Genomic DNA, 25713 nt, shown 5'->3' with positions numbered 1-25713 from the left:
GTTACAAGCCCCTGCCTTGGCAATGCCTGACTTAAATAAGCCTTTTACCTTATATGTTGATGAACAAAAGGGAATCACCAGAGGGATCCTTACTCAAACATTAGGACCCTGGAAGCAGCCAGTAGCTTATCTGTCTAAGAAATTAGATCCTGTGGCCAGTGGATGGCCCTCCTGTCTACGAGCAATAGTGGCAACAGCTGTGCTGGTAAAAGATGCTGATAAGCTAACTTTGGACCAGAATGTGACTGTGGTGGCCCCCCACGCCCTAGAAAGCATTATTGAACAGCTGCCAGATCGTTGGATGACCAACGCCCGGATGACCCACTATCAAAGCTTGCTGCTGACTGAACGGGTAACTTTTGCCCCTCCCACTATCCTTAATCCTGCCACCCCGCTGCCTGAGACTGGTGAGACCCCAGTACATCAATGTGAAGAAGTATTGGCTGAAGAAACAGGAATTAGGATGGATTTGACTGATCAGCCATGGTCTGGGGCAACAGCCTGGTACACAGATGGAAGCAGCTTCATAGTAGAAGGAAGAAGCAGCTCAAGGACCTATGATTCTGACCATGATGGTTTCGAACTTGGTGGGGGGGGAGAACAGCCGATAACGCCCCTCGACAAAGAAGAAGGGTTCGCCTACTTGACCCATATACATGCCCTTACTCATTTAGGGCCAAAAAAGATGACTGAATTGGCAGCTAAATCTCCATACTCTATCACAAGGTTGAGGCAGATAGCAGAAAAAAATAGTAAAAAACTGCAGAGCCTGTGCTCTGACAAACGCAGGGTCTAGTAAACTCCAAGCGGGAAAACACCTTCGTGGTAACCGGCTTGGAACCTTTTGGGAAGTAGATTTCACTGAAATAAAACCTGCCCGATATGGCAATAAATATCTTCTAGTTTTCATAGACACCTTTTCAGGATGGGCAGAGGCGTTTCCTACCAGAAAAGAGACAGCTAATGTGATAGCCAAGAAGATCATTGAAGAAATCTTTCCTCAGTTCGGGATTCCTCGGGTAATTGGGTCAGACAATGGGCCTACCTTCTTTGCCCAGGTAAGTCAGGGTCTGGCCAGACAGCTGGAGATAAATTGGAAATTTCATTGTGCTTATAGACCCCAGAGCTCAAGTCAGGTAGAAAGAATTAATAGAACATTAAATTGGCCTCAGAGACCGATGGAGGAGATTGGACAGCCCTTCTCCCCCTTGCCTTGTTTAGGGTGCATAATACCCCAGAATTCTTAGGCCTCACACCCTTCAAGTTGATGTTTGGGGCGCCCACGCCCATCTATGAGACTTTACAAAACAATGCTCGTCCTGATGATCCCTCTATTCCCCCATCTCACCTTTTAGCCTGGCTAAAAGCTCTCAAGATTGTCAAGAAAGAGGCCTGGGAGCAGCTTAAAGACTCCTACGATGCTGGCGACCTACAAGTGCCACACCAGTTCGAGGTTGGAGACGCAGTCCTGGTGAGGAAATCTTGAGCCACGGTGAAAAGGACCTTATCTGGTACTATTGAAGACCCCAACCGCCATCAAGGTAGAAGAGATCCCCATGTGTCACATGTCAAGAAGGCCCCTCCAGAAGATAGTCAAAATGGGTGGATTTTGGAAAAAAAACTGATAATCCTCTTAAGTTACGCCTACATCACAGACACAAGCCTGAGTCAGGACAGTAATCCTCATGCCCCAGTACTACAAACCTGGGAAGTACTTAATGAAGAAGGAAACAGTGTTTGGTCAATTGCTGCCATACACCCCCCCCCCATGGACCTGGTGGCCAAAATTATTTCCTGACTTGTGAAAGATAGCGATTGGTGCCCCCGGCTGGGATATAGAGATGCATGAAAACCAACAATCTGTACCTAACTGTGTGAGCCAGGCAGGGTATCTAGGATGTTGTAATCACTATTGGAGGTCTCGGATGCATCATACACCTTTTTATGTCTGTCCGGGACAGCATAGGCCCAAGGGACAGAGATACTGTGGGGGAAAAGAACATTTCTATTGTAAGTCTTGGGGATGTGAGACAAGTGGTAGGTTGTTTTGGGATGTAGATTTCACTGAAATAAAACCTGCCCGATATGGCAATAAATATCTTCTAGTTTTCAAGGACACCTTTTCAGGATGGGCAGAGGCTTTCCTCCACGACTGATTGGATTACACTTACTGCCAACTATAGCCTTCAAGAGGGAACGCCTAATGATGCTCCCTCATGTAAATCCAAATAGTGCATGCCACTGAAAATTCAGTTTTCAAACGTAGGAAAAAAACAGACTACACTGTGAAAGAGAGGGCCCAATGGGGTATCCGATTCTATGTTTCTAATTATGACCCTGGGCTTCTCTTAACCATTAGACTTAAAATAGAGAGCCCTTTACCAGTGCCCATAGGACCCAACAAGGTTCTCCCAGGACAAGGCCCCCCTGCCAAGCCCCCTATCTTAACCCCAGTCCCAACCATGCCGGTAACCACCACTGACATTACCCATTCACAAAGCTTTTGAACATCCGCCACTATTCCTGAACCGTCAACAGGACAATGACTAGTCAATCTAGTCATTAGAGCCTTCCAGGCCTTGAATAGTACAAATCCTGATTCTACTAGATCATGTTGGCTGTGTTTGGCAGTGGCACCCCCATATTATGGAGAAGTTGCTATGAGTGGTACCTTTAACAACACCACTTCCCATCATTCCTGCACCTGGGGAACAAGACAGGAATTAACTTTAACTAAAGTGTCAGGGATAAGGGCTGGCCTTTGCCTGGGTGTCCCACCTGCCTCTCATGAACATCTGTGTAATCAGACAATATCTTATCCAAAAATGTCAGTTTCCTTTTATTTGGTGCCAGAACCCAATCGATGGTGGGCCTGTAATACTGGGCTCACCCCTTGTATATCCACGAGTGTATTTGAACCAAATACAGATTTTTGTGTGCTTGTACAATTGGTCCCCAGGATTTATTACTGTACTGCTGCTAATTTTGAAGATCATTTTGACAATAGGCTTAAGAGATATAGAAAAGAGCTGGTATCCATCACTCTAGCAATCTTATTGGGTGCTGGTGTTGCAGCTGGGATAGGGACAGGAGCCGCCACACTAGTTACTGAACAATGGGGCCTTAGTGCCCTTATTACCACCATTGATAAAGATTTAAAGATGTTAGAACAATCTATTACTAATTTAGAAAAATCTTTGACATCCCTATCAGAAGTACTACTTCAAAATAGATGGGGACTAGACCTATTATTTTTAAAAGATGGAGGACTGTGTGCAGCCCTCAAAGAAGAATGTTGCTTTTATGCTGATCACACCAGGGTGATCAAGACTCAATGCAGAGACTTACAGAAAGGTTAGATAAAAGACAGAAAGAAAGAGAGGCCCAATGAGGTTGGTTTGAGTCTTGGTTCACCCACTCTCCTTGGATGACGACACTGCTCTCTGCCGTAACAGGTCCCTTAGTAATAATTTTTTTGCTTTTGGTTTTTGGCCCATGTGTGATAAATAAATTAATAGCTTTTGTTAAGACTAGGATAGATACTGTTCAGTTAATGGTGTTGAGACAAAAATATGAGATTGTAGGGGATGAAATAGAAGATACTGATCTTTAATTTTAAGATTAAAATTATTCAGAAAAAGGAGTAGGGAATGTGAGAATAAAATTTGAAAACAGCTTAAAACAAATAACAAAAATTCATGGTCAGCAAGACCACTAACAACATGTTAAATATAGTCATAATAAAAATATCAAGTCCTTCCAGGGGCAGGGTGACCAAAAATGAAAAGACATGCAAGGACATGCCCAGACAGGTCCAAACAAGCCTAAGTGAGTAATGGGCCATCTGGTGTTTTTCTTTCCTCTTCCTCCTTTTCTGGGAGGTCCGAGGTTTCATGGTCAAAAATAACTAACCAGTCATTCTGCTAGCTCAAATGATTGCTTACGCAAATTGCTGATGTTTAAAATATCCAATCATATGTAACCATGCCAAATTTTCCTGCTCTCCCCACCCTCTGTCTATAAAAATCCCAAGCTTCCTGGGCTAGTCGGTCGATTCCTCTATCTCCTGCATGAGGTAGTCTCGACCCGAGGGCCCTCACTATTAAACTGCCTCTTGCTGTTACATCAAGACGGTCTCTCGTGTGTCCTTGGGTGCAAGCTAATCCAGACTAATCTCGTGTGTCCTTGGGTCTGTGCTAATTCAGGTGTGGAGATGCATACCTTTTATTCCATCACTTGGGAGGTAGAGGCAAGCAGATCTCTGTGAGTTCAAGGCCAGTTGGGTCTACCTAATGTGTTTCAGGACAGTTAGAGCTAGATAGTAAGATCTTATTTTGAAATAAAGCAAAACATAAGCAAACAAAAAAAGGAGACAAAACCAACAGAATTAATTGATTCAGTTTGAGTAATAATTCACAAAAATACACAGGAACTTATAAATATCAAAGTTATGATAAAGTTTTGTCCCTTTTGCCTACAATAGGAATTATGAGTTTAAAAGGTTAAAAACAAATAAACAAAAACTAATCACCTAAAGTCCAAGACCCAGAGATCAAGAGATCAACGTGTTGGAGCTGCTCCACTAATGCAGCCCATATGAATGGCTTTGGACAAGTAACCACAGATAAGAATCTCTTTGGCAATCTTAACCAAACTGGGGAAAGTGATGTGATGCAGATTCTATCAACAAAAATTGATACTTACTCTCCCAAACTCCTGCAGAACAGCTTTGGCAGCGATATCATGGGAACTTGGGTCAGCAAGGTCAAGGTCAAGCAAAACCAGTATGTCTTTTTCTTTTATGTTGCCATTCTCTGAATTAAGATACATCAGCACATTAGTGAGGAAGCCATGCTACAAGCCAATCAAGTTCTTTCCTAATCTTATTAAGTCTATTCCTGTACCTTTCAAAAGGCATGGAAAGATGTAGTGGGACTCCTGAAAGAACTCTGGCAAAATCAAGATTATTCTACAGCAAAACTAAACCACAAAACACACACACACACACACACACACACCCCACAAACACAGCTCATTTAGAAGTATAGCTACATTTGTTTTGAAATATGCTTACAAAATATCGTTGCTATTCTTCATTTTAATTTGGTCTGACAACTGAAGCCAGGATTTCATACCAGCCAAGAAGTTCTTTTCTGCAGTGCTAAATCCACATCTCCACCCAACCCTTAAATGCTCTTTCACACGGTTCTAGAATCAGTGAGTTTATTTAGATTAGGTAGAGTTCAGAGCCCTTCTGCCAGATTATATAGAAAGCAGACACTAAGAAGCAGATTTTATTATTTTGGAGGATTAGAAATTGAACCTTTGGTCTTACCTGTGCTAGGCAAGGGCTCTACTCAAACCTTTTATGAAGTGATTTATAAAGCACAGAGACGAGATGCCAATCAGTGATCTGTTTCCTTCCCCCAAGCCCCACCCCAGGCAGGAGACACATCCTGAATATATAGTCATTCCAAGGTACACTGATTCTCCAGGGAGCCAATGTAGCATGGGACCAACCCCCTGCTCACATACTGCAAAGCTGTAAGTGGCCATCAGATGCTCCTAGTACAAAAAGAAGAAAAGCTCCCACAAGGAAGAAAGCTATTAGACATCTGCCACAAGACTTGTCTGTGGTCACAACAGACTACTTGGTAAGAAAGATAAGAGACTCAAACTTCAGGACTCAGTCCTTTCCCTGCACCTAGCAGACTAATCTTTAGATGCCCTGAGGAAAGAGATACCCCATACTTCCTTCCCCTCTTGTGCAATTGCTTCTCTCTCTCTCTCTCTCTCTCTCTCTCTCTCTCTCTCTCTCTCTCTTTCATTATACTTTCAGCATTTTTATTTTTTCTTAAAAATAGGCATTTATGTTTTCCTTTGGATTGTTCTTTTTATATTTACCTAATTCTATTGCTTATGTGCTGTTCTTTATATTATACCATCCTATAAAACATTAGCAACAGAAAAAAGAAAGGCAGCAGCACAGGTATGAAATTCAGCAAGGAAACTGAGTTGCTGACAAAAGCCAAATGGAAATGAATGTCAATTAAGCAGAGTTCTCAATAGACTAGATCAAGTGAAAGAAAAAAGCTGAGACATGAAAGTGAAGGTGGGAAGGCAGAGGTTGCTGGATATTTGATCACACCGTGAACACTGAGATTCACTGGAAAAACCTGTTTCTAGTTGAGGCCACAGCTCATCACTAGCACACACCTCAAATGCAAGAGCTTTCTGTTTATTGTAAACAGAATTCAATAAAGTCAACCATGGGTCAAGAGGTAGAGCAAGCAACCAGTTGACAGAGAGTAAACATAGAAAAAAAAAAAAAGAAAATACCATAAAGTGTAAGAGGGAGTTAGGAAAACAGATAGAGAGGTTCACAGGGACAGAGGGAGGGACATTCAGATTGAAGGGGTTTTTGAAAAGGAGAATTGGGGGGGGGGAGGTCATCTGTGGAGGAAAGTAAGCTATATGCTTTCTCTGTCTCTTTGAGCTAGCAGGCTTCACCCCAGCATCTGGCTCCTGAATCTTCATTGGTAAGATAGAGCAATTGAGATTTTGATAAAAAACAGTGGAGAGGTGGGGGACAATACCACATTCAAGCATGAAAAAGAAAGAAAGAAAGAAAGAAAGAAAGAAAGAAAGAAAGAAAGAAAGAAAGAAAGAAAGAGAGGAAGGAAGGAAGAGAAAAGAACCCTGAAGAAAGCATTACTACAACACCCAAAACATGAACAAAAGATCAAACCTAAGAATTTTTAGGAAATGATTTGTGTTGTGGTGACCCATGTCTTTAATCTCAGTACTTGGGAGGCAGAGGCAGGTGGATCTTTGAAATCAAAGACAGACTAGTCAGTTCCAGGACAGCCAGGACTACACAGAGAAACCCTGTCTCGAAAACAAACAAACAAACAACAACAACAAAAAAAAAAAAGACAGACTAGTCTACAGATTGAGTTCCGGGACAGCCAGGGCTACACAGAGGAACTTTGCTTCAAAAAAGCCAAAACCTAACAAACAAAACATTAAGAAAGTAAGTAAGTACTTTGTAGGGAAGAAGAAAGACCTGGAATTTAAAAAAAAATAGATATAGAAAATCTAGAGAGATACTCTCCAAACATAAGGAAGAAATGGACATTCAAGAACAAAAGTACTTAGAACCCAAGAAGACATGAGCATGTGAGACCCCTATGAAGGGAAGACCTCACCCAAGTCTCAAGAATTTATAGCCACCCAATAACTCACAAGACACCAAAGTCAATGCAATCAGCAAGAGGTATATTTTGATCAGCATGCTGAGGTCAAGACCCATGACCCACATAGGGGCAGTGGGGTCTGACTCCAGGCTTTGGAGGCAGAGAAATTTTAAAGGCAAAAACCACAAGGAAAAAAACACAACCCAGGGGGGGAACCACAACCCAGGGGGAGTAAAGGAGGGTTATTGGAGAATACCTGTAGAAAGTACCAGCTCATTATTCAGTTTGTGACAGGGTCCAAGGAACAGTCATGGGGAACACTTTGTATAGGCTATTCTCAAGAGCCTATTCGTAATCAACCATCTATCTTTTGGTCAGCCAAGTTCATGAAACACAGAGCTCATGACTAAGCTGGCCTGCACTCTTGGTTCTGCTCAGCCTGTTAGGAGCTGAAAATTTTTAACCCTTTAATTTCCCCACTTCTTCTGATATAAGAGTTCTAATCATAGAACTAAACTTTAGCATCTTCATATTTTTGGTTATCTTGACCCTATAAGGCATGGTACTGTTGGTGTAACATCAAAATCTGAACAGCACTTATTTTTTAAATAAAAGTAACTAGTCTATTTAATATATAGGGGCCTATAATTAGAACCTCTTTTCACGTGGGTGGCATGAATCTAATTAGAGATATCTTCGACTTTCACCACTATGGGGGTGGTCAGGAGCACCAGGTATGGTCCTTTCTAGTGAGGCTCAAGGTTCTCGACCCAGTGGTGGCAGATGAGAACAGCGTCTCCAACCTGGAACTGATGTGGCACACTCAGGTCTCCAGTCTCATAAGCTTCTTTTAACTGCTCCCAGACCTCACGCTGGACCACCTCAAGTGTTTTCATGTGGGGGAACAGGAATTTAGAAAGAACAACATCAGAATCATATATTCCACTGTGCCGCGCCGACCACCCTGACCAGCAGGGAAGAAAGACTAGCACACCAGTTCCTTCCAGAGACAGTTTTACTCAGGAATTGCCTTTCAGTTACAAGATCAAGGGGTGTGCCCCCGTGCCTCCCATGAGTGCAGCTTAAGTAGCCTCCAGTGGACTGCCCATCAGCCCATACTACATTTTGCTCCACCATAGGTTCACACTCATGACGAGAGATCAGGCTACCGGCAAAGTGCAACCTCCTCACCAAATAAGGACTTCTTCCCCCAAGAGGGCTAAGGCAGTAGGCACCATCTTTAGGGCGCAGCAGAAGCTTTCCACATCTCCCCCTTTTTTTATTTACTGCAAAAGCAAGCATTGCTTGATCAAGCAGGCTCCATTCTGTAGGAGCTCACGATCGAAAGCAAGCAGCTAAGACTAGAACACTCACTCTACTGGGTGCAATGGGTCAAACCCACCAGGTGCAAGAGCTGAGGTCTACACAAACAGGTAGGACACCCATCCCATGTGCAATGAGATCACAAGTCTCCAGGGGTACAAGGGCTGTCCTGAATATAAGGGGTTATAGAGAGTTACTGCTTCAAAGCCGTCAGCCAAGCTTGAGGTGAGACACCAGCCTCAATGGCTTGAAAGGCATGCACCACCAAGGCTCTCCCTCGTCTTTGAGATCTAGCCATACGACAGAGACAAAACAAGCAGAGCAGACAGACACCCACTAGGGCAACTGCTAACACTCCTATCCCCGCATACTCTTTCAGATGTTGAACTGCTTGCAGGATCAAGCCATCTGCCAATGATAGATCCATTCTGGTCGAATTCACCATGGTGATGGACACACGAAACTCCTGCATGAGGGAATCAAACCTCCTTGACCAATTTCCTAGCAATCACTGAGATAATTGTATAGATAAATTGGCATCTCTGGACATATTATTATAATGCAAAGGTCTGTCATTTTCCATTCACATCCCAATTGAGCCAACTGCCAAAGGGTATCTACTTGTTATTGTGGCAGCTGTTTGATTACACATTAATATAAATACTTGAGCATCATGCCTTATGGGCATCGGCATCAGGAATGCTGATAGGATCCCCCATCGCAATTCCGTCATCACAGGATTCACCAGAGGCAGCAGAAGCAGGAGAATCAGCAACATTGCACCGGCGGACCAAACGTTCTGGTACCCACACCGGATCTTCACGGTCCTGCGGAAAAACGCAAACAGAGCCTCAGGACCAGGCCAACACTGGATCCGGGCCACACCATAGGCCTGTAAGCACATCCTTCCATTTAACAAGGCCTTGAGCTACAGGCTTCCAGGTGGCATGACGCTCCGCTGCCGAGCGGCCGTCCACATCTAGTTGCAAAAAATTTAAAGTAAATAAGGCAAGGGATAATCTTTCTTTTGGGGTGCGGCCATAGCCAATTCCCCCTTTCTGTTTTTGCAAACTTTCTTTAAGGGTGCGATGTGCACGTTCTACAATGCCTTGCCCTTGGGGATTATAGGGCAATCCATGTTTAAGATATACATCCATCTGTTTACAGAAGCTCATAAATTGCTGAGCTGTATATGCTGGGCCATTATCAGTTTTAAGCTGCTGTGGCTTCCCCCACGCAGCCCAGGCCTCTAAGCAATGATTTATGACATGGCGTGCCTTTTCTCCACTCAAAGGAGTTGCATGAATAATGCCAGAGCAAGTATCCACCGAAACATGAACATATCTCAATGTTCCAAACTCAGCAAGATGAGTCACATCCATTTGCCAGATTTTCAAAGGTAAAAGTCCTCTGGGATTGACTCCCACACCTGGGGGGTGGTGAAAAATAACACATTGAGGACAATTAAGAACTACTTGTCTGGCATCAGCTCGAGTCAAATGAAATTTTTGCTGTAATGTCTTAGCATTAACATGGAAATCTTTATGAAATTGAACAGCTTGATCAACGGCAGAATTTAAAAATATACATTCCATTCTGGTCCAAGCATCTGCTACGGCATTCCCAGCACTCAACGGACCAGGTAAATTTGTATGAGCCCTAATATGGCAGACATAAAAATGATGTTGTCTCTGCCAAATCAACATTTGTAGTTGTTTCAATAAATTACACACTGTACTGGTATTTTTAATGGGACCAGCCAATTCCAAAACTTTAACTGCATTAACCACATAATGCGAATCTGAAAGCAAATTAAAGGGGAAATTACATTGTTTAAAGACCTCTATCACTATTTTCAATTCAATGATTTGAGGAGAAGTGATTTGAAACTGACATAAAACTGGTTTCTGACCCTCTACCATATAGGCTCCACAGCCAGTTTTTGATCCATCTGTAAATATGTTAGATGCCCCCTTAAGGGGAGCACTAGCTGTAATCTTTGGAAAAACAACAGGATGTTCCTTAAAAAAGGACAAAAGGGGATGTTTGGGATAATGATTATCAATATCACCATCATAACTACATTTTAATATTGCCCAATCATCTATTGTGGCACATAATACTTTAACTTGTTGAATGGAATAGGGAATAATTAAGCTTCCTGGTACAACTCCAAAAAATTGCACACATTGTTGAATACCATGCATGGCCAAAGTGGCAACAGCTGTTGGATAATGCTCAATGGCTTTGCTTGGAGAAACATGTGAATAAATCCATAATAATGGACCTTCCTGCCATAACACCCCAGAGGGTTGCTGATATGTGGCCAAAATACACAACATAATTAATTGCCCTTCTTTGTATCTCTGTAAAAAGGCACCCTGCAACTTTTCCTCAACTTTAATAAGGGCCAATCTAGCTTCTGGAGTTAATTGGCGGGGGGAGTCCAAAGCAGAATCACCAATTAAAATATTATATAGGGGCTTTAATTCATAATTTGGCAAATTTACATAACCTCGTATCCAATTAATATCTCCCAATAATTTTTGAAAGTCATTTAAAGTTGTTAAATGATCTTTCCTAATTTCAACCTTTTGTGGTACAACTTTCATATTATGTATCCTGGCTCCAAGATAATTCACTACCTGATCTCTCTGTACTTTCTCTGGGGCAATATACAATCTTTTACTCTCTAATAATAAAATTAATTTTCCAAAAGCCAATTCTAGTACCTTTTCATTCGCAGCAGCCAACAAAATGTCATCCATATAATGAATGCACCTCATTTTTGGAAACTCTCTTCTCAATGGTTCAATGGCTTTTCCTACAAATAACTGACACATAGTTGGACTATTTGCCATCCCTTGGGGCAGAACCACCCATTCATACCGCTGATCTGGTTCTTCATGATTACAGGATGGAACAGTAAAGGCAAAACGTTCACTATCTTGGGCACATAATGGAATAGAAAAAAAGCAATCCTTTATATCAATAACTATTACAGGCCAAGAAGCAGGCAATGCCGATAATGGCAATCCCCTTTGCACAGGGCCCATGATCTGCATTTGTTGGTTAATAGCACGCAGATCATGTAATAATCTCCACTTTCCAGACCTCTTTTTAATTACAAAAATAGGCGTATTCCAAGGTGATTCTGATGGTTTAATATGCCCCAAAGAGAGTTGCTCTTGAACTAATTGTGTGGCAGCTTGTAACTTTTCAGAGGATAATGGCCACTGAGGAACCCACACTGGATCCTCTGTCTTCCAGATTATGGGAATGCCTTCCTCAGTGGCCCCTAGGAAAAACCCAGGCCCTTTCTATCATTCCTTGGGACATTTTCTATTGGCTGTGTTCTCCCTTGCAGATGTTTTCCTAAGCCCTTAGAGGGATACCACCCCATGTCCTGCATCATCCTTTGAGAAGGCAAGGAATACCCTTCATTAGTAAGGCGATAATTCATGTCTTTCAAAAGATATCTTCCCCAAAGGCTGACAGGCAGTTTCAACACATAAGGCTGAAAACAGCCTCCATGTCCTTCATGATCTTTCCAAGGGAGCTCTCTTGCACTCATGTCCGGGTCTTGGCATAACCTAACCCTTGCAATGTTTGTGAGGATGATTGAACAGGCCAGCCTTTAGGCCAATCCTTTAAGGCCACAATGCTGCGGTCCGCTCCAGTATCCAGCAATCCTAAGATTGCCTTGCCATTTACCTGAAGCTCCACTAAAGGGCGTTGATCCATATCGAGGCTAAGGAACACAGAATCTACTCCTGTGGATCCAAATCCTCGATTTCCTCTTTTTTGGTCTCTAGAAGGAAACATATCATGCAGGCTGGGCAAAATGAGAAGTTGTGCAATTCGGTCTCCTGGAGATATTGCCGAAACTCCCCTAGGGGAGGAGACTAAAATTTTTACCTCTCCTTCATAGTCAGGATCTATAACTCCTGGATGAATGACTAATCTTTTCAGGGCTGATGATGATCTACCAATTAATAATCCTACTGATCCCGAAGGAAGAGGCCCCTTAAAATCTGTAGGGATAAGCTGCACTCCCATTTGTGGTGTTAATACGACTCTGGCGGTGCAGTGGAGGTCCAACCCTGCAGAGCCCGCTGTGGCCCTCCTCGGGGTTTCATATTGGGCAAGTTGCTCTCTGGACTGCTCTGATCTTCCATGGCCCCATATATTCGAGGGCCCTGAGGCCTGGGGCCCTGCATCCCGTTTTTTGAAACAGGATAAGTATTTATCTGTCCAAGAGGTTGTCCATTGATATCTTTCACTGACCTGCATTCATTTGCCCAATGATTACCTTTCCTGCATCTAGGACATAGCCCAGGGGGACGTGTCGTGGCCCCTTTTCCTTTATCAGGACACTGACGTTTCAAATGTCCTTGCCTACCACAGGAAAAGCAAGCTCCAGGAGCTTTGGTTTTGCTTTTAGAATGCTGCACTATCCCCTGTACCACTGCAGCTGCTAAGCCAGTATTAGAGAGAGGACCGCCCAATTCCCTGCATGCCTTCATCCAGGCTGTCAAACCTTTAGACTTCCATGGAGTTATTGCTTGTCGGCACTCTCTAGTACACTGCTCAAATATGAGCTGTTGTATCAGGGGCATAGCGGTATCAGGATCCCCAAATATTCTGCCTGCAGCCTCCATCATTCTGGCTACAAAATCTGAGAAAGGCTCTGTAGACCCTTGGACAATCTTTGTCAGATTACCTGATACTTCCCCTTTATTTGGTAAGGCCTTCCATGCTTTCACTGCCATAGCATTTATCTGTGCATATACTTGTGGTGGATATGCTGTCTGATTGTTCAGCCATTGGCCCTGCCCCATTAACATATCAAGGCTCCATGCAGCCTGACTTTGAGCTGCATTTTCTCGAGCCTGCTGTTGAGCAAATTCTGTATATAAGGACTTCCAATCAAGGTATTGTCCCATGGACAGGCAGGCCTTCACAAGAGACATCCAGTCTGTCGGTGTCATGGCTGAGTTAGTAAGCCTTTCTATCTGTGCCTGAGTAAAAGAGGCATTGACACCATATGTCTGCACAGACTCAGATAAATTTTTGAGAATCTTAAATTCTAGGGGCTCATAAGACCTCACATGATTAGCATCCTCAAAGACAGGGAAGGCGGCTGCCGCCTCCTGCCAGGTCTTGGGACAAAACGTACAGGATGACTTTGGAGCTGTCCAGCCCTGTGCACCTTCTTGTTCCGCATAAGGCGGCGGCACACTCGGTTCTATCCTGTCTGCCCTGTCCCACCCTGCTTCCACTTTTTTCTTGCTAGGTGGCTTCTTCTTCCTTTTGGCTATAATATCCTCCATCTTAGCTAGCAGCCCTTGTACTGCCTCTTCTAATTTTTCTATTTCATCCTCTGAGCTATCCTCTGACCCTGACTTCAGGCTTGGGTATAGCCCTGGTAACTCTCCCTTTTCTCTCTCTTTTGACTGTCTTGAGTTGGTAGATCGAGTCTCTGACCGAATCTCTTTCACTTGCTCTAACGCCTCCGTTGTTGCTTGAATGGCAGGAACACACTCCTCACTAGTCAAGCAGGTGCGAATAACCCTCCAGATCTCTCGCACCCCCGTCTTTCCCTTTTTGTCCTGTAGAGTACCCTCCTCCCATGCTCGGTCCAGATCCCTTCCTAACTTATCCCAGCAGGCTAATGACAGGTTTCCTGACACTGCAAACCACGGAGCCACCGCTTCCACCTCGCTAAGAAATTGAGCCAAAGCTCGATCTTTAAATTTCAAGCCCTTACTATCAAGAAGCTCATGAAGAGCTACCTTCACTGGGCAAGACGGCGAGGTCCCCATTTTAGTGGCTACGCTCGCGGCGCACCAAAACCACAGCTAAGAAAAGGATCCCTCTTGGACTTTCACTTTTATTCGCCTCCTTCCGAGGACCTTAACAAATGCCGCCTCCTTCCGAGGACCTTGTCTGTTGATGGGCCCCACTTACCGGCCACTTACCGATCGATCGCCCTGTCTGTCCCTGGTTCTGGAACTCCGGGAACTCACGCAGAGAAGTTCCCCGTACGGGCCACCAATTGTGCCGTGCCGACCACCCTGACCAGCAGGGAAGAAAGACTAGCACACCAGTTCCTTCCAGAGACAGTTTTACTCAGGAATTGCCTTTCAGTTACAAGATCAAGGGGTGTGCCCCCGTGCCTCCCGTGAGTGCCGCTTAAGTAGCCTCCAGTGGACTGCCCATCAGCCCATACTACGTTTTGCTCCACCATAGGTTCACACTCATGACGAGAGATCAGGCTACCGGCAAAGTGCAACCTCCTCACCAAATAAGGACTTCTTCCCCCAAGAGGGCTAAGGCAGTAGGCACCATCTTTAGGGCGCAGCAGAAGCTTTCCACATTCCACCAGTCTCAGTAAGTGGTGGAGACCCCCCCACATAAAATCTTCTAAGGTGTTAGCTTAAATCATAACCCAGAACAAGGCAAAAGGAAGGAGGGCTGTCCAGTCATCCCTGCTGATCTCCAAGGCTAATTTAGTTAAGGTCTCTTTAATAGTTCTATTTATCTCCTCTACCTATCCTGAGCTCTGGGGTCTGCAGGCACAATGTAATTTTTAATTAACCTCCAACTGAGTGGCCAGTCCATGACTTACCTGGGCAACAAAGACAGGTCTATTGTCAGACCCAATTATCTTGGGTATTTCAAACCTGGGGAAGTTCTCTTCTTAGATCTTCTTAGCCACCACGTTGGCAGTCTCAGTCTTTGTAAGAAAGGCTTTTACCCAGCCTGAAAAAGTATCTATAAAGACTAACAAATATTTGTTACCATATTTAACAGGTTTGACTTCTGTGAAGTCCACTTGTCAGTAGTTCCCAGGTCTATCTCTTTGGGGTCTTCTTCCTAGGGGACATCTTGAATACCCAGCCTTAGTCAGGGCACAGGCCTCACAGCTTTTTACTACTGTTTCAGCTACCTCAGATAATTTCAACACATAAAATTGAGAGGACTTTACCAAGTTCTTCAGGTGTTTAGCTCTTAGGTGAGCTAAATGGTGTAAATTTGTCATATATCTTTGTCCTTCTCTCTGTGGAAAGATTATTTTTAACATGGACATCAAGATATTTTCTAGGACTTTTAACATTCAGGATCATAGCTCTTTGAGCAGCCTTTTCTGATTCAAATCTGCCATCTGATTTCTTTTAGCAGCAGCATCTTGAGTTTTTTGATGTCCAGGACAATGAATTATGGCCACTTTTTTAGGCAAATGGATGGCCTTGAGAAGACTTTTTTGTTCTTAATGTCTTTTTCTGCAGAAGTCAGCAGTCCCCTCTGTCTGTAAATTGCCCTGTGAATATGGGCAGTGGCAAAAGCATATCTGCTATCAGTGTTCTTTCTGGCAAGCTGCTGGCCCAAATCACTTGTTTTTTATCTACCACTGCTGCTCCCGCCATCAGCTTACCTTCAATCACAAAGCTGCTCCTGTCTGTATATCAGTTCAGACTTCCTGGCCAAGGTTGGTCTTCTGCCAGAATGTCAATATAGTGATGTACAGGGGAGGAATCATCAGTCTTAAGCAGTACAGTGGAAGGGTTCAGGATGGCCGGGGGGGGGGGGGGCAAAGATCACCCTTTCATGTGGGCATTACTCATCTATCGGTCAGGGGCCTGCCGGATAATGTTCTCAAGGGAGTGAGGTGCCACAATAGTTATCTGCTGTCCCAGAGTCAATTCAAGCAAGGCCACATCAGCGATGGCTTTCAGACAAGTAGGCCATCTGCTGGCAACTAGGTCAAAAGCCAACAGTGTCTAGGAACTCTCTCATTTGTCTTAGTTCTTTGTAGGCCTTTAAGTGTGGTGGATGTAGCCAAATGTAGTGCCTGGCTTCTTTACCGGTAACAGGGGGGTGTTCCATGGTGACTGGCAAGGACCCAGAATGTCCTGTTGTAACAGCCTGTGAGTGTGAGGTCTAATTCTTTTTCAGGCTTTATGACTCATTGGGTACTGCCATACTCCAATAGAGGAGGCGCTGGTTTTAGTCCAAGCTTTTGGAAATTCTGTTAACCATTTACTAATGTGTGTATGTGTCGGGGGGGGGGGGGTTCTTGCAGTTTTTTGAAGCTCATGAAACCATTACTCATTTTCTAGTTTTAAGGCCAATATCATAGAAGTGGGGGTTCTCTCAAGACACCCCTGGTCCTGTTTGAGTAAACTTCAACTTTGCCTCTCCCCAACAAAGGCATAGGGCACTCAGGAATAACTGGAATGAGATATTTGTCCTTTCCCCAAATCAACAGTTCATGAAGTAGTCCAAGAATATTGTTTTTGCCCTGTTGCCCCTATGACTATGGTCTTTTTGTTTTGTTTTTTTTTTTATTTTCTCAATGATTGTTTCAGAACTGAATAGTTCGTTCCAGTATCTACCAGAAAGTCCATAGGGGTCCCCTGCACTCTCAGGGTCCCCTCTAGTCATCTTCTTTGAGAGCCAGGACCTTAGAGGTCCTGCCTTTCTTCTTTGGGCAGTCTCAAGCCCAGTGTCCTTTTTCTTTACAGAAGGCACACTGACTTTTTTCTAACAGATGTCTTTGTATCTCTCTGTTCCCATTTGGTCTTGGTCTTCTGTTGCCCAGGTTTCCTGTCTGTCTAGGCCCTGTCTTTTCTCTCTCTATATCTCCTACAACTGTGGCCAGTATTCTAGTCTTCAGTCTCTCTTTTGTGATATACTTTTTCTGTCTCTTTAACTAAATCCTGCAGGGTATGATCCTGTAATCCCTCTATATGCTGTAACTTCTTACCTGTCACCAGAGCCTGGCAGGGTAAACTGTCAGTCGCTTCCTACCTGTAGCCATGTCCCAGTCTGGTTGGTTAAGGGGGGCTTTTAACAGGATCCTTTCTTGTTCTTCTGTGGTAAAGAGAACCTGTAAAAGTTGCTGGCAATCATCTCAGGTGAGCTGGTGGAAAAACATTAAAGACTCTTCTAGTCTGGTCAGACTGGCAGGGTTATCTGAAAAGGAAGGGTGATTAATCTTCCAGTTTGGTCTGTGCCTCCTTCTGCAGAGGGCCAGGGCTCTGAAGCCTGGCTTCCTCCTTCTCACCCATGGTGGTGGATCTTGGACCAGGTCCTGCCACAGAGTAATGTATGGCTGTTGATCGGGATGTGACCCCCATCCTTCCTGAAAAATAATAGTTTTAACTTTAAAACAATAGTCAAGTCAAAAGTGCCTTCTGGCTGCCAGCCAACATCAAATGGCGGCCACTCTGAGGCACAAAAAGTCTGTCACAGTCCTTTCTTAATCTCAACAGATAAGTTATGTGCTCCGGTTTTAACTTTAGTCCAATGGTCTAGGGTTGAAGTTTAGTCACAGTCTGTCTCATTGTCACAAATAACATAAAACCCAAACAAAACAAACACATAGACAGACTAACAAAAACCTGTCTCAATTGGGAGTGCCAGCCAGGAGGAATTTCGTGTCCTCCTCAGCACCCCTTGTCACCCGGGAGGGAATCCACATCCTCCCTACCGAGAGGACCACCGAGTCCTCCCTGGCACCCAGATGGGAATCTCCCAGGTGTCCCTGAGAATTCCTGCCCTCCTAGGACGTCTCCCAGGGCTGCAGCCGGTGATTTCCCTAGCATGTCTGCCAATCACCCCGTTCATCAACTGGAGACGGCCCAGGAGGACCAGACCCAGCAGAGATCAGGCCTCCCACTTGTAGCGGGAAGTCGCAGAAGGTTCTCACCAGGGTGCCAGCCCAGCGAAGTCCTCAGCAGTGTCAGGTCACTATCCACGTGCAGGAAGCTCAGCAGCCCTAAGACTGGCAGCAGCAGGCAGCACAACGCCAGCATCCAGAACTCCTTCCATTGCAGCTAGTAAGAGGCAATTACAGCTCTGGAAACCGCTGGCGGCAGAGCTAAAATATGCAGCCCTGGGCTCTGGCTCTGACAGAGTGCAGGCAGGGAAGGAGTGAGTGTCCTAGGCGAGCCAGGTGCACTCCACCGTCTCTGTCTAGGGCTGCATCGCCTAGGTACTTTGGAATGAGGTATGCTGGCTCCAAGAGAGCACAGACACTGACTGGACTTCTAAAAAAAAAAAAAAAAAAAAAAGTCGCAATGGGAACAAAAAACAAGCAAACAGACAAAAACTGGAATGCCTTTAAGTACTTAAGGATACCACCACTGGCTTAGTGATCAACAGTTGTCAATTCAAGAAGGGATCTCTTTAAGAATTGTTTTGCAGTCACCCAAAAGCTCGGAATACCCAAGATAAAATTCACAGACCACATGAAGCTCAAGAAGAAGGAAGACTAAGTGTGGATACTTCTGTCCTTAGAAGGGGGAACAAAATACCCACGGGAGGAGATACAGAGACAAAGTATGGAACAGAGACTGAAGGGAAGGCCATCCTGCCCTACCTGGGGATCCATCCCATATACAGTTATCAAACCCAGACACTATTGTGGATTTCAAGAAGTGCTTGTTGACAGGAGCCTGATATAGCTGTCTCCTGAGAGGCTTTGCCAGAGCCGGACAAATACAGTGGTAGATGCTCGCAGCCAACCATTGGACTGAGCATGGAGTCCCCAATGGAGGAGTTAGAGAAAAGACTGAAGGAGCTGAAGGGGTTTGCAACCCCATAGGAAGAAAAACAGTTATCAACCAACCAGACCCTCCAGAGCTCCCAGGAACTAAACCACCAACCAAAGAGCACACATGGCTCCAGCCGCAAATGTAGCAGAGGATAGCCTTGTCCGGCATCAATGGGAGGAGAGGCCCTTGGTCCTGTGAAGGCTCAATGCCCCAGTATAGGGGAATTCTAGGGTGATTAGATGGGAGTTGGGGGGCACCCTCATAGAAGCAGGGGAGGGGGTAGGATAGAGGGTTTTCGGAGGAAAATCCAAGAAAGGAGATAACATTTGAAATGTAAATAAAGAAAATATCCAATAAAAATGTTTCAAAAAGGGGGAGGGGGTTGTTTTGCAGGTGAATGCTTTCCAAAGCTTTATTTATGCTTTGGTGGAAGACAAACATCCAGATTTTCAAGGCCCAGAGCCCTTCCCTCATTCGGCTGCCTCTGCAGGAAATGGAGCCCAGGATTCGTCCAGAGCTGGGTATGTACTCCAGTGCTCCCAGCAGCCCCAACCCCATGGGAGACTTTTTTTTTTTTTTGGTTTTTCGAGACAGGGTTTCTCTGTGTAGTCCTGGCTGTCCTGGAACTCACTCTGTAGACTAGGCTGGCCTCGAACTCAGAAATCCGCCTGCCTCTGCCTCCCAAGTGCTGGGATTAAAGGCCTGCGCCACCACTGCCGGGCGGGAGACTTTTATTAACTAGATAAACCGAACAAAAAAGTTATTGAGGGAAATGAATGGGTTGCTAATAGACTTTGTTTTGTTGTCTATCTTCAGGACCTTAAAAATATAACCCGTCTTCTAGATAAGATGTACCAATTGCACTCACAAACTTACTGTAGCTCTGGTTACTTAAGAGTTGTACAAGGTCAGCTCAAGGAGATTACTCATCATTCCAGAAGGCAACACTAATTTAATTCAGTGGGTCATAAAAAATAATAAAAAAAATTAAGCAGAATGTGGAAGGGAGACAGACAGCTCCCATATCAGAGACTACAGTAGTTGGAGGAAGGAGTTGGGTATGATAACCATACAAGGGCTTTTTCATGAATCTTTCAAAGCCAATTGTTATTTCCCCACTGGAGCCCAGGGCACAGCTGATGGTGGAGTATGGAATGATGGTGTTCCCAGTTAACTGCCATGCCAACTATTGAGTTATTAATAACAAAGTAACTCAAAGTAGTCAAGGAAAAAGCAACATTTGTCATCACTGTTACAGAAAAAGTTAGTACAGGAGTCTTTCCTTCAGCAGGCAGAGTGCCAGGTTGCAGACAGTGACTGTGAAACACAGATTTCTCTACATGCTGGAATGTCTAAACCCACTTTTATGTCAAAGATTGTTTTGTGAATTAAGCACCCAAAACACACACACACACACACACACACACACACACACACACTAGCTTTCTTTCTCTTAGTTTAACACCAAAAAAATAGCAGCAGCCTCTTTATCATGAGGTGCCAGAGACTACAATGTTACTGTATCATTAAAACATAAGGCCTAGTCTGATGGAGACCACTATTGAAACCTTGAAGGAGTGACAGTGGCTTGTCTCTGTTGTCAAGGTGTCTACACATAGTACTTTAATATCTGTGCTGATGTCAGAATGCCAAGGGCCATCAAGCCTTGTAGTACAGCTGTTTATATCATGTTAGCTCTTAAGAGAGAGCTCTTAGACTATAAAAGATAATATCTACACCCATATGTACTGATAGTTATGTATAGAGCTATATACCAAGAATATGGCAAATCAGAAAATACAAATTTTAAGAGGAGTCAAATGATGGACTAGTTTAATGGAAAATCGTTCAAGGCTCTAACTACAGGGTGTTATTGTATCAACAGTGCCTAAAGGAAAGCAAGAAGCACACCAAAACATAAAGACAATGTAGGACTCCTGATAAGTTGGAAGTGGTGCTTCTTGTTCTGCTGACAGAGAACAATCTCATAACTGAATGCACGTGTGTATTGCGTAAAGCATTGGCTCGTCAGTAGGCCACATTCTTACAGGCCGTTGAGGTCTTATCTTTCCCTCCATTGTTTACCTTTTTTTCTCAATAAAAACTGTGTGTGGGTCCAAATCAACATTTTCTAACATGTTTATTCTAATGATTATGGGAAGCATGACTTTGTGGGCAACTTTTGCTGCTAATTTTTTACTCTAAGTTTCTAGATTGGCTGGGAGGAATAATTTGGGGTGGGAGGGGGAGAACAGGGGTAGTCAGAGCATCAGACTCCAACAGAGGTCCAAAGTTATCTGTGTGTGAACTTAAAGGGGCACCAGGTACTTCTGAAAATGAGCCAACAGATTTTATGTCTTAGACATAAAATGTTATGATTTATATAAGGGGCTCCCACAGCCCCTTATAAGCATTGCCTTGATCCTATCAGCAGCTGCCACGAAGTCACTAATTGGCCACTCTCAATGACTTGAGGTGGGGTGATCGGGTAACCACACCTCTCAGCGCATATAACTCCATATATGGAGTTGTCTTTTCTCTCAAGCAATGCCTATGCCAAGCACCACCTTGTAATGGCGAGAGCGGAGCCACTTCCCACAGTGGAAAAAGAAAACAGACTCCTCTACATATACCCACTGGGACACTCCTTCCCCAACCCACCTCAGAATAAATAAAATGTAAAAACAAAAATAACGTTAACATTTAAACTCTCAGCAGCGGTGTTTGGGAGACCTCAGACCTGTTTCTGTATTGTTTGCTCTAGTTAAGAACTTTGGCCATGGTGCTACAAAACCTGACTGTCTTGATTCTTTTACCACAGTCAATGGCAATGATGGCAAAATCATGATGTGGAGGTGCCCACCAACTGGTTTGAGTGAGCTCCATCACTGTCGACTGAAGCTGCAACCTGTCTGAAAGTACTGTCAGAAAGGTCTGGGTACAGTTAACATCCAGAAGTAAGGGGTCTGCCATTGCTATGATGAACCTTGGAGATCCTTGTTTCTCAGTGCATCTAATGGACCACTTCATCCTACCGAGATCCTTGTGCCTCCTGAATGCCTCCTACACCACTGCTACCATTGAGGTCCCTTTTTTCATATGGCATGGAATGAAGGTTGGTTTTGCAGATTCTTCTTTATTAGAGTTATTTTTCTATTGCTGTGATACAACATCATGACCAAGGCAACTTGCATAAGAGTTTATTTTAGATTTACACTCTGTGGTGGTTTGAATGAAATAGCTTTGTTAGAGTAGCTATGGCCTTGTTGCTGAAGGAAGTGTGTCACTGGAGGTGGGCCTTGAGGTCTCAGATGCTCCAGCCAGGCCCAGTGCCTCTTTGCTTGCCTGCTGATCCTGATATAGAACTCTTGGCTCCTCCAGCACCATGCCTGCCTGTGTGCTTCCATGCTTCCTGCCATGATGATGATGGACTAAACCTCTGAAACTGTAAGTCAGCTCCAATTAAATGTAGTCCTTTATAAAAGTTGCCTTGATCATGATGTCTCTTCACAGCAATAAAGCCCTAACTAAGACAGAATTTGGTACCCAGGACTGAGATATTGTTGTGACAGGCCTGAACCATGCTTTTACTTGGAAGAATATGGAACACTTTGGGACTTTGGATAGAAAAGTGACTGAACAGTTGAGGAAGCTAATGAGCCATATTATAGAAGCACAGAAGATGGTGGTGCTGAGGGTGACTTTAACTGAAGGATCCTGGCTTAAAAGGTTTCAGAGGAAAAAATTTCTAGTATGTGGCCTTGAGATTGTTCTTGTGATATCTTTGTGAAGAATGTGGCTGCTTTCTACTCTTGTCCAAAAAAAAAAAACAAAAAAAAAAACAAAACAAAAAACAAAAACAAAAACAAAAAATAAAAACAAAAAACGTCTACCTGATGCTAAATTGAAGAGTTTGGAATTTTTTCATTTGCAAAGGAAATTTCAAAACAGCCTAGTGTGGACTGTGTGTGTCCTATAGTTATTAATGGCCATGCTTATGCAGATCTATAATGAAAAGGAGCAAGCTGAAGAAGGAAAAATACAAAATACACAAATTGTGGAGAAAGGGGGGCATAAGAAGTGCTAACTGATGAAAACAAAGCCTGGTACCAAGTGGAATAAAGGGAGTAGTGATCTCAGAGCAAGACCCCACCCAGCAAAACTTTCAACCTGTGAAAAGGAATTAAAGAAAAGCTTAGAGCCACCTTTAATCCCAGCACTCAGAAGGCAGAGGCTGGTGGATCTCTGATTTCAATGTCAGCCTGGTCCTCGCCAGGACGTCTAAGCGTAGGCAGTGAAGGAAACCATCAAAACCAGAAAGCTAATGGAAAAGAAATGTATTTGAACTAGGGACCATGTTTCAGCCCCAGTAAGCAGCAGAACCTGGCAGCTTCAACTACATGGTTCTAGCTTTAGAGTCAAGGATAGAAGAAAAGGGTTATGGAATCTTAAACTGTAGATGCACCTCCTCTTATTGTTCCATGCCTCAGCAGGCCAGGAAATCTGCCAACGGGCTGAGACCTGCCTTGACTCTGCCTGGCAGGCAGACTTTTTCTTCCTTTCTTCTTTCCTTCCTTCCTTCCTTCCTTCCTTCCTTCCTTCCTTCCTTTCTTTCCTTTTATTTTTTTCTCTGCTTCAGAGAAGTGACACTGTTTATTTGAGCCTAAATAGCTTTGAGATCTTGAAAAAGTAACACATAGTCCTTTAAGCATTCTTGCAGATAAAAAAAAGTAGGAAACATCACCTGTCTTGGTGGCTGCCATTAGAGTGAGGTAAGCAAGCAGTCTCATGTGCCAAACGGCATATCTCAGGTGTTCGATCACACTGCGTATCACAGGCTACTATACATCCCACCAGCTGCTTCAAGCTAGTCATCCGTACCTACCCACTCTTCTTAAGACAGCATAAGCATTCTGTGTAAGGAGTGTTCCAAATACTGCTTTATATCCACTCATTGTGTACAAGAACTCACACCGCTGTGGTTTAAATTGCTTTTGTTCTCTCCAAAACTAATGTTGAAAAATCCCAGCGTAACAGTATAGTAACAGGCCTGGCCTGTGAGAGCAGATTGAGCCATGAGTAGACTTCGGTATATAACAATAAATATAAATATATATAAACAATATAAATATGAAAATATAGTTATTTATAATAAATAATGTATGTGAATAACATAGTAATAAATATAAAAGGCTCACTGATCAGGACCTAGTGGCTCCAGCTTCTAATCCCAGCTCCCTGATAGGCTAAGGCAAGAAAACTGCAAGCTTGATTATTGACTAGGATATAGGTTGATGTCAAGAACAGTTTGGACGAATTACTGACACTGTCTCAAGACAAAAATGTGGAAAATGAAAGAGAAGTAGAACCGCTGAGGACATGGCTTGTCACATGGGCATGCGGGCCTGACCATGGATCTGTAGACCTCATCTGTCGGTTGACCAGCTGTGTCGGTGACTGTGTTAGCTCAGTGCTCTGATGAGGACATGAGAGGCAGAGAGAGGAGACTTCCTGGAAGTTTGCAAGCCGGATAGTCTACTATATGCAGCAGTCAACAGGAAGCTGTCTCAAGTGAAGCGGAACGTTGAAGCCTGATCCTCAAGGTTGTCCTCTGACCTCCGCACGCACCCAATGGTATAAGCAGACCCGTACTCACACATGCAAAATACAAGATTTTTTTAAAATGGGCTAAAGGTATAGCTTGGTGGTAGAGTGTAATATTGATTTACAGACAGTTCTGCTAGGCTCCGCCCAACAGGTTGCGTCACTGCCTCCAGCCCGCCTGGTCAGTCGGATACCCCAGGCCTGCTTCTTTCTTCTTCCACTCTTTCTGTGTTCCCACATGGTCCAGGTTTCTTCTTCTCCTCCTCTCTTTCTGTCCTCCTCTCACCCCCTCTCTCTGCCTCTACCCCTTTCCAGGTCCCTGCTCCCTTCCCCTCTATAAACCCTCTTTACATTGGGTCTGTCACCCTGAGTGATCTCCCTTATTCCTGCCACATTATTATGCCACCTTACATTTCATAACATGTATGCCTAGCATGTGCAGAGGTTCTAGATTCAACCCCCAGTGCTGAAAAAGAAAAAGAAGCAAAATAGACATTAGGCTTGGTGGAGGGGGTTGTCCTGCCCTTCCAGGTCTTCCACCCCCTCAGGCTACAACACTCCTCTCCAGAGGACCCAGCAGCAGAACACAATGTTGGAGCCAGAGATCAGAGATCTGGTCCCTCACATGACTCTAGGGGCACTGATGCCTTCATCTAGGGCTCCTCAGCCTCCAGAACTGTGAAAAGTCTATGTATATAGTCTATGATAGCCAGAGAGTGGTGCTGTCATGAAAAGTCTATGTATATAGTCTACAGTAGCCAGAGAGTGGTGCTGTCATGAAAAGTCTATGTATATAGTCTACAGTAGCCAGAGAGTGGTGCTGTCATGAAAAGTCTATGTATATAGTCTACGATAGCCAGTGAGTGGTGCTGTCATTAAGAAGCACAAGTGAATTGAGACAATGTCTACTAGGTAACTGCAAGTCCTTAGTTAGGTTTCTGTTAACCACATTCTAAGTTTGCATTCTTAAATACGTTAAATGTTATTTTATTCAGGAAGGTACCACATATTCTTGTACAAATGCAAGA

General features: G+C 44.0%; 1 protein-coding gene across 1 annotated transcript; it reads right to left on the bottom strand.

Annotated features, from left to right (window-relative positions):
* Positions 1-12586: 12586 nt before the first annotated feature.
* Positions 12587-14344, bottom strand: LOC143436589 (endogenous retrovirus group K member 113 Gag polyprotein-like). The gene has a single exon (XM_076920887.1). It carries the CDS (start codon positions 14342-14344, stop codon positions 12587-12589), a length of 1758 nt encoding a protein of 585 aa, XP_076777002.1.
* Between the last annotated feature and the right edge of the window lie 11369 nt (positions 14345-25713).

The sequence above is a fragment of the Arvicanthis niloticus genome, chromosome 23, assembly GCF_011762505.2.
Source record: "Arvicanthis niloticus isolate mArvNil1 chromosome 23, mArvNil1.pat.X, whole genome shotgun sequence".
Taxonomy (NCBI): Eukaryota; Metazoa; Chordata; class Mammalia; order Rodentia; family Muridae; genus Arvicanthis; species Arvicanthis niloticus.
This window is presented reverse-complemented; position numbering and strand designations above follow the sequence as displayed.